A 10,000-nucleotide genomic window follows, 5' to 3' on the forward strand; every position below is an offset into this window, starting at 1 on the left:
GGACCTGTTTCCGACCACCTTCGACGGTGGCACTTTTGTTTTCTCTCATGGTTAGCGCCAGGCTCCTTCATATTCATCTTCATGACTGGTAGGATTCATTCCAATTGCTTTGTCTTGAGTTCCTTTTATAAACAAAGGAACAACACAAATCAGCCTAGTCACTGGTGGTCGGAAACAGGTCGTAAGCTTGGTAGGATTGGACCCTAAGGGTGAGTTGGGTGAAGGGTTAGGAAGCATTGTGTATTTTTTTTTCTTTGAGGGGGGAGGGGAGGGGTACGTTTTGATGCTAGTGGGTATATATTTTATTTGTATTTTGTTTGTGCGCAAGGAATTTAGTGTTCCTACATTATCTCTCTCTCTCTCTCTCTCTCTCTCTCTCTCTAAATTTTGCTTTTCTCTTGCTACATCTGTTCTGGTTTGTGTGCATGTGCATGCTCTTCACAGGTGCACATCTTCATGAAATACATGCTTATTATTTTCAGTATATTGATACCCGTTCTTCATTTTTACAGAAGAGATGGCACACGTCCCAGTTCCAATCCACGTGAGTACATAGACCTTTATGCAAATTTGCATGGGACTTTAATTTCGCTACTCGCAGAGGACCTTTTCGCTAACTTATTGTCCTGCGAAACCAAGGAGGCACCTAACGAACTATATCCTGTTCCTTTGGGATGTTCCGACCGGCGGTAACCGGAGTTTGGTCGTCTGTCGACTTCGCTGTGAACTCGCACAGGAGAGAAGCTCGCCTCTAAAGGGGTTATCAGACTGGGCTATTTTTCCTCCGACACCCTACCTCCAACTTCCATTTGAATAACTAGAATATGACTTCGCTCACAGAAATCTAGACTTCTCTAAGAACATTTCGACAGTATGTCTAACATTAATGTAGGTTTACAATTTCTTAGTTCGTCATTCAGATTTGCTATGTATATGAAGAAAGATAATTTGACATTTGGAGATTTGAAAAATTAGATATTGTAACAAGTAATTTTTACTCAAACTCTCAACGGTCAGCGGTAATGAAGCCCGTGGAAGCCCAATGTGATACCGCTGGACCCCATCCACGATCCGATCTGGTCTTAAGGCCGCCAGACAGATCTGGTCGGATGCGACCAGACTGGATTGTGTCTGTTGGTCGGACAAACCAAAATCCGGCGGCCTTAAGACCAGATCGCACTGTGGATGGGGTCCCTAAGGATTGTTTCAAACGTATCGACTTTTCGCCGTGCGCCGTCCACGACACGACGTCGTGCTCTCAAATAATCATAGATGACTATGGACGATTTCACACGTGGTCGTGACGTGTGAAGGCGTCCGTAGACACCCGTGGTTATTTGAGAGCACGACGTCGTGTCGTGGATGGCGCCCGGTGAAAAGTCGGTACGTGTGAAATGAGACTGACCAACGTCCCCACGACTTTTTTTTATCTCATGACCTTGTGAGGTGAGGAGGAGGAGGTTTCCGTCACCTGAATAAAATCACGTGACGAAAGGTAGAATGAATATGTGACCTTTGACACGGGAGGGGTCATCGAGATGGGTCGCTTCGATGCCGTGAAGGAGTTCCTCTCAAATGAATGAAATAGCCTGGCTATGGTAATACAATATGTACGTCAGAAGGCTCGGATTATTTATTCTATTTTATTTTATTTTTATTTTTTTGGTCATCAAATGGTTAGGACTATTGGCAGCAGCAGCAGCAGCAGCAGCAGTAGTAGTAGTAGTAGTAGTAGTAGTTCTTGTATTTGTTGTTCCTCTTGGCGTTACTTCAGTGACAGGAAACGTGTTTATGGACCAGAAAGGAAGAACAAAAAAACATATCTTATTAAAAATTTAATGTGTGGTAAGGCACAGTATGGCGTCTCCTACCTCCGAAAGGGTTCCCAAGGGAATCACAGCTCGGGACGCTGGCAAGCATCAGCCGCCTCATCAGAACACGTTTTCATGTACAGTAATTATGTACAAACCCTTTTATAATAAGTTTTAGTTTCTTATGTGATTTTTTTTTACATTTACATTTTGTTGAGTATCACTACATTTATGTGTGTGTGTGTGTGAGCTTAGGAATATATTTCTAGAATGGCCTCAACCAGCTCTAGATTTGTTTACAAAACGTCCATGTCTATACTCCGAAGCACAAATATACATATACAAAAATAGACATTTCAGAGAAATATGTGACGCCAGAGAAAGCAAGTCATGAGTCATGTGACGTCATAATTATAACGTCATCATAGTGACGTCAGCACTCATGTAATGACGTAATATTTTGTGACGTAAATTATGACGTCACTTTTTGTGACGTGAACACTCATTGTGACGTTATAACTTCTTGTGACGTCATAATTTGTGGAGTAAATTATGACGTCATGTGTTGTGACGTCACGGAATATTGAATCGTCACAAGGGATACAGGAATATTCGGCTCGGAAGATATCACAAACAGTGAAACACGCAAGTACGTGACATTGAACTGAGAAGGGAATTATTAATTTATTTTTATCTTTATTCATTTATGTGTTTATATATTCAGTTGTTTATTTATATGCTGAGGAATTAATCTCACTATTGTTTCATAACATAAAGTTAATTTTTCCAAAGTCATTCTGTACATAAATATACACTCCAAGACAACCGTTGAGTGATTTTTTTTTTCTTCAAAAGGTTTCTTTATTAGTTATCGTCTTAAATCCTATGAATTAAATCACATAATTTTTGTACTTAGACATAAATCTGATATGATTTTTTTTATTATATAAGAATGGGTTGTAGGGTCTGGGTATGGGGAGGTAATAGGGGGGATAGATATAACCATACAATGGGGTGGGGGGGTATTCTGTGTAATTCTATACTGCCATTCATCTTAATGGGAGAAGGTACCCTTTTCCCCCCTAGAATTAAATTTTAGGGGGACTTGGGCCACCCCCTAGAACCTGACCCCTCCACGCCCACCCCCTACAACCCCTAGAACCTGACATCCCCCACGCCCACCCCCACGACCACGCCCACCCCGCCACCCCCAATGAATTTGTGTTTAGTGTTGAAGGTTTTAGTATACATGCTTGTGCAAGGCATAGTATGTCGTGTCCCGTGATTTCATTTATCTATTTACTTATTATTTATCTGTTTATTACTACAAATTGTTGTCTCATATTTCGTGCAGTTATCGTAACGCTGCCCCAATCCACTTCCTTTTCACACACACACACACACACACACACACACACACACACACACACACACACACACACACACACACACACACACACACACACACACACACACAAAGTCTTAGTTGAGGAATTGCACATGCACAGAAATGTGCCCAGTATATTATAGTTACGAGAAATCTAAGTTCTATGGGAGAATTTACAAATATCACGCGTGAGCCATAGGCTAAGGTGGCTACCCGTGGGGTGCTGCATCTGCTAAAAGAAAGTGAAGTTCGATTTATTCATTTATTTATTTACTTACGTATTTATTTCATTATTTATTTGTTTATTTGTGTACCTCTTTATTTGTGTACTTGTTCATTGACTTAATTGTATTTATCAAATATCTATGTACATGTTTATACACACGCTCACCCGTCACTGGGCTCTCAGCTTCACAGTGCTCTAGCGCAATCCACATACAGACAGACAGACAGACAGACAGACAGTCAGAGGTCCAATGGCTACTGACCGTTGCCAATCAAATGGTTTAAGCTCGTTACTTCCTCTGATGGAGCAAAGTGGAGCTCGGAAGGATGTCCAGATGGCCACAGGAGAAGTTGGTCGCGTTTTCCTACTCCACTAAACTTCTAAACACAATGATGCGAAGGATAGTGTGTGTTTGTGTTTGTGATCCACCACCATGGTCTTGGATCACGTGTCGGACTCGTGATCGACGGCTATTACCCTCCCGGATGAGAGCTTAGAGATCATATATGACCGATCTATGGGTAATGCTGTGACCTTACACGCACACACACCCCTAACTCCCCGCCCACGAGAGTTGGCGTAACGACTCGCAGCGCAGCGATACTGAAATTATTTCAGCCCTGGGCGAGATTCGAACCCGGACCGCCGTAGTGGCGGCCGTGAACACTACCACTGTGCTGTCGAGTCGTGTGTGTGTCGTTCGTTTGAACAGAATCCGTAAGGAAGGTCTCTTAGATTTTTTTTGTTTTCGGGAAGGATCCTCCTCCTCCTCCTCCTCCTCCTCCTCCTCCTCCTCCTCCTCCTCCTCCTCCTCCTCCTCCTCCTCCTCCTCCTCCTCCTCCTCCTCCTCCTCCTCCTCCTCCTCCTCCTCCTCCTCCTCCTCCTGCGTCTTCCTTGACCTTCAGATGTCCTGTTCCTTCAACCAAGTCCCCAAGTCCTTCTTCCACGGAGGAAAATCAGTTACGCAAGAAAAGTCCCGCAAGTCATTCTTGCCCAAGGGAAGGATCGTTATTATCCTCCTCCATGTGGGCAGTCATCCTCACTTCCCTTACTGGGGAGACTGCCCCCCCCTCCCTCCCTCCACTTCAGCGCGAAGTGACCTGTTCTTGTTCAGACCTTAAGAGCTTGGTGGGCGTGGCCTGATGTGTGACGTCACTTCGTTTGAGTCTCAGATTGTGTGAGAACGACATGACGTCATGGAATGTGTATGGTGTGGAATGTTGCAGTGGAATGCAAGTTGTGTAAGATTTGCGGTGTAATGTCATTTGTGGAATGTATCTGTGACTGTTGGAATGTAATTAGTCGGTTGTATGCACTGGAATGGATTTGCTTTGGAATGACATGTGGAATTGGATTAGGTGTATCAAATGGAATGCGATTTCGAGGGGTATGTTGTGAATGGAAGAGTGGAATGTATTTTTGGAAAAAAAAAACGTTATGGCAACAGTTCTGAATTTCTGGAGTTGTTACCATCAACTGAGTTTGGTTTTATTTATTTATTTATTTATTTATTTTTTCAGAGAGAAGTCAGAACAAGAACAGGTCGCTTCATTTTGCACGCCTACTCATGACGTCATAGTGTTGGTTTTCTTTCCGAAGAGAGGTGACCTTTTCTTGTTTGGACCTTGGGTGGGAGGTAGGTGCAATCTCTGTCTGTCCTAAGGGAGAGAAAGAGCTTATGTTCGGGTTTTCTCGGAATTTCTCGGACTTTCCCCGGGCTTTTCGAGTTTTCTCGTTTTCTCGTTTATTTATTTATTTATTTATTTTATTTTTTTTTTTTTTTACATTAACGGGCTTTCTCGTTTTTGTCGGATTTTCTCGGAAATTCTCGTGACTTCTTGGATTTCCTCGGGTTTTCTCCGATTTTCTCGGTTTTCCTCGGGTTTCTTCGGCTATCTGGAACTGAGTTCATCTATGGCTCTCCTCCCATGGACACTGAGATCCCCCCCTTCCCCCTCCGGATGGGGAAGGGGTGGGGGGTTGATGGGGGGTGGGGGGAGTATCTGTGATGAAGAGTCGTGATTAGGTTTGTAAGAATTTTACTCGAAAATGGAATATAAATGGAATGTTACTTATCAAGACTGGATCATCCAAGTCCGCTTCTTGTTACACAAAGAGGATTTCACTCGTGACGTCATGTCGCCTTTTCGTGGCGCTGGTGACGTCATGTCGTTTCTTTCACCTGATATGGCACACTCTCACACACTTTCACAAAATCCATGTTGCCCCAGGGGCACGCCCTTGGGGTCTCCTGACGGGGGACAAGACCTCTTCTGCGACTTCGGCAGGAGGTGGTTTCGAGCATGCAAAGACAACTAGAGATCACTTCAAGGCGCGTATGGAGGTGGGAGATCGGCTGGGGTGAGAGGGGGTGGGGGGGCGGATGGGGCACTGCCTAGGGGCGTGTGGGGAGCCTTAGCATAGAACTGTGACGGGTAGCTAGGGGGCGGGGTCGGGTAGTAGGGTGGGCAGTAAGGTGACGGCGGCCCATTATGTGAGGGTGCGTAAGGCGTGCTGTTGTTGTTGTTGTACGTGTTCTGGGGATGGGCGCCCATGCTGATGTTGTACGCCCTCGTTCGCCCAGTCATGGCCTCGCGGGCGCTCTGCGGGGACCGGGATCCCTGGCCCGGCCCGGCGGCCGGACCTCCATTGTTGGGGCCCTGTCCGGGATTTCGCCGCGTGCTCCCGGGGTTCTTCTCGTACTGGATCGTGTAGATCGTCGAGTCGCCGCTCGACTCGAGGAAGTCTGGGACGCTGTGGTTGGACAGGAAGCACAGGGCGATGCTCCACAGCATGGCAGCACCTGGTAGAATAATAAAGGAATAGGTAAATGGAAATTAAAAATAAAATGAAAATAAAGTAGAAAAAATAAAATAAAATGAAAACGAAATATAATACGATGAAATAAAATGTGATAAAGTAAATGAAAAATAAGGTGAAATAAAGAACCGAACAAAATAAGGCAAAATAAAATTAAGTAAGTAAATAGAAAAAAAAAATTAAATTAGATAATGTTAAAATAAAATATAACAAGATTAAATATGTGATAAAGATAAAAGTAAGATGAGTTGAAATAAGGAATGAAATAAAGCAAAATAAGACAAGACGAAGTGAAATAGAGTAAGACAAAATAAGATTAATTATTAAAGAATAGATAAATCTAGAAATCTAGACAGTGGGTGACTTCCCGAGTGTTTTCTATGATTTTATTCTAGCTAATTCTAGACGATTTCGTTGAATGCAAAAGCTGCATTAGGAGGGTTCCATCATATGAATAAAATAGTTCGGCTGGTGGCATCTCGAATAATTAATCAAATAATTTTTGAAACGAAGAAGGTTTGAAAGTGGAATCACTTAGAAATGTATTTAACCTTTTCGGTGATTTTATTGATTTATTTCACTGTCGTCAGGCGATTTTATTCATCTGAGACTCTTCGAAAAGGCAATTTGTGGAAGCCATTGGGCAATTGTAATTTTGATAAATCGTAACAGTGTTTTGGTATCAGGGATTTGTATGATTGGAGCGATTTGTCGAAATGATATCGACAGTAGGATTAGATCTGTGGGATTGAATTAAGCCTGGGCATTTCCGCGTGCAATAAATAATCCCCTGAAGTGTGAGAACTGAGTAATGTTGATGCGCAACTTCATATATTTTGTTTCGCTACAAAACTTTGACGCTGCGTGTGTGTGTGTGTGTGTGTGTGTGTGTGTGTGTGTATTTGTGTGATTCTTCATGGTCTTGGATTACGTGTTGGACTCGTGATCGAGTTATTTCCCTCCCGGAAGAGAGCCCAAAGTTCATATATGACCGATCTATGGATAATGCTGTGACCTTACACGCACACACACACACCCAACTCCTCGCCCACGAGAGTTGGAGTAACGACTCGCGGCACAGCGATACTGAAATTATTTCAGCTTTGGGCGGGATTCGAACCTGGACCGCCGTAGTGTCGGCCGCGATTTCTACCACTACACCAAGACTGTGTGTGTGTGTGTGTGTGTGTGTGTGTGTGTGTATTCACCTTGGTCTTTGGATCACGTGCTGGACTCGTGATCAATAGCTATTTCCCTCCCGGAAGAGAGCTCAGAGCTCGTATGACCGATCTATGGGTAATGCTCTGACCTTACACGCACACACACCCCAACTCCCCGCCCACGAGAGTTGGAGTAACGACTCGAAGCGCAGCGATACTGAAATTATTTCAGCCCTGGGCAGGATTCGAATCCGGACCGCCGTAGTGACAGTGGGGGACTCTACCAACTGCGCCACCGAGTGTGTGTGTGTATATATGTGTGTGTGTGCGTGCGCGCGCGTGTGTGTTTGACCTCCCGATCACGAGAACGAGAACGAGAGCGAGCTAATTCGTGACGCCGGATGTCTCCAGACACCGCAACAGGTCACGGTCCTCGTGACCCAATGTGACTTCGGGCGAGGAGGTGCCTTGTCCCCTCTTCAACCAATTAAATTATGTATTTACTTATTTGAATATTTATTTATTATTTTTATCATTATCATTACTATTATTATTATTCATATTTATATCTTTTCTATTTATCTAAAAGTGAATATTAAGTTAGACTGGAGGAAGTGGATAGCTTTTGATACTTTGGGGCAAATGTGGCGGGAAAGGGAGGAGTGGAGGTGGAGGTGGAATGTAGATTGAGAGAAACAAGTAAATGCCTTGAGGGAATAAAAAGTGTAATGAGAAGTAGACATTTGGGAATGGATGCTAGGAGGAGATTGTGTGAAGGGGTGATTGTGCCAACTGCACTGTATGGGGCAGAAATATGGAACATAAGAAAGAGTTTGAATGTGTTTGAGATGAAATACCCAGAAGTGTGGTAGAGGTTACTAGGCTGGACAGAGTGAGAAACGAGGAGGTGAGCGGGGGTGGAAAGGGAGTTGGGAGATAGGGTTGATGAAAGAATATTGGGATGGTTTGGACACATGGAAAGAATGAGTGAAGAAAGATTAGTAAAAGAGGTGTGGAAGGCAGAGGTGGAAGGAGTGAACATGAGGGGGCGACCAAGGATAAGATGAATGGATGAGGTAAAAGGGACAGTGGGAAAGAGGGGAGCTTCTGTTGAAGAAGGAAGGGAAAAGACAGATGATAGGGTGAGTGGATTATTATTGTGTATGGATGATGTAATGCATAGATGGGATTAAGGGAGTATGTGTGAATGATATTCTGATGGAGCCCGTCTTCTCTTTTTCTGCATGAGGGGACGGAGGGGAGGGGGATCGTCGATTAAATGAAACGGCCTTGCCACGGATGCGTTGTGTCTTGCTGCATTACTTCCGACCCAGGGCAGTGGGAGAGATGCAGGTATGACCTGTCATCCAGGAGGAGCCAAGAAAAGAGGGAGGGAGGGGTGGTGAATAGAGTGGAGAGTTTGGGGATGGAATGGGTGGGAGTGGATTTATGCCTTTGACTTTGGCTACCTAAGGAAATTATATCTAAACAGTTTACTGTTTCCCAACAACTTAAGGTCATGTTGGCAGTTTTTTTTACATAAGGCTGTAAAGAACAAGTATCCTAAACAAGTCCAGTGTATAAATAAAAGGTTACCAAAAATAAACAGAATACTCTAAAGACAATGATATATAAGTAAAGACAATCATTACAACCCCTTCACGGACCAAAAGGTCTCTCACTCACCTGCAGCGACCATGAGGATGAGCATGAGGACATCTCCCCCGCTGACGAAGGTCCCGTCATCGTCATCGTCGTCGTCCACGGACTCGCTCGAGTCGTCCTCGTCCGAGAACCAGTCGCTGGGTCCGCCTCTCTTCCGGTCGAACATGTGGTACTTGAGGACGACGCAGCCGAAGGCGATGACGAAGACGCAGAAGGCGATGATGAAGGCCAAGACCTTCCGGGTGATCCTCCAGGGGCCCAGCTGGAAGAACAAGAGGAGGCGGTGTATTAACACGGCTGAAGGAGGAGGAAGAGGAGGTGGAGGAGGAAGAGGAAGAGGAAGAGAAGGGGAAGGAGGTCCAGATGCACTCGAGAATAATACATAGACAAAGAAATCCCCCCATTATCTTAGCCTGAAATGCTTCGACAAGAACTTCTCCATTTCTGAATGGATATTTGCCAACTTTGGCACGGAGGTGGTGGTGGTGGCGGAAGTGGTGGTAAAGGTGGAGGAGTGGAGGTGGTGGAGTAGGTGGAGGTGATGGTAATGGTGGTGGAGGAGTATGTGGAGGTGGAGGTAAAGGATTAGGTGGAAGAGTAAACGGGAGAGACCTTTACACACACTCCACAGTTTATTTACATTGGGATTCAAGCCTGAAAAAGCAAATCGTTCACGCCAGGAGGCGCTTAGCAGCAATCGAGACCGTCACCTTTTGCCATATGTATTTGGACTTCTAGAGCGAAACCAACCAGCCACTCGGCACATCTGGGGTGCCAGCCCAAACCCCCCCCCCTACGCTCCATATAAGGAGATGTGTTTTATATGAATATGAAAAACATGAATACAGTTAGCCGTAAGAGTACTGTACTGTTCTCTAAATTCATCGGACAAAAGTGAAAAAAAATCAAATTATTACTGGCAGCTCAGGCT

The 10,000-nt window shown here is 44.5% G+C and overlaps 2 protein-coding genes across 3 annotated transcripts in view; one reads left to right on the forward strand and one right to left on the reverse strand.

The window, feature by feature from the left end:
* LOC143036571 (uncharacterized) overlaps positions 1 to 10,000 on the forward strand; it is a 623,967-nt gene that overhangs the window by 52,050 nt on the left and 561,917 nt on the right. The window contains exons 2-3 of one of the 2 annotated variants that reach the window (XM_076204099.1): positions 513 to 544; positions 4,945 to 5,060. The gene's annotated coding sequence lies outside the window, so the exon portion shown is untranslated. The remainder of the gene's footprint in view (positions 1 to 512; positions 545 to 4,944; positions 5,061 to 10,000) is intronic. The other variant, XM_076204098.1, reaches the window with a different exon arrangement.
* Positions 5,054 to 10,000, reverse strand: part of LOC143036572 (uncharacterized) — a 34,198-nt gene continuing 29,251 nt past the window's right edge. The window contains exons 2-3 of the mRNA XM_076204100.1: positions 9,091 to 9,331; positions 5,054 to 6,227 (exon numbers count right to left, since the gene is read on the reverse strand). Of these exons, the coding sequence (XP_076060215.1) occupies positions 5,752 to 6,227; positions 9,091 to 9,331 (717 nt within the window). The 3' untranslated portion in view covers positions 5,054 to 5,751. The remainder of the gene's footprint in view (positions 6,228 to 9,090; positions 9,332 to 10,000) is intronic.

Source organism: Oratosquilla oratoria, chromosome 20 (genome assembly GCF_046742065.1).
Source record: "Oratosquilla oratoria isolate Oo_2021 chromosome 20, ASM4674206v1, whole genome shotgun sequence".
NCBI lineage: Eukaryota > Metazoa > Arthropoda > Malacostraca > Stomatopoda > Squillidae > Oratosquilla > Oratosquilla oratoria.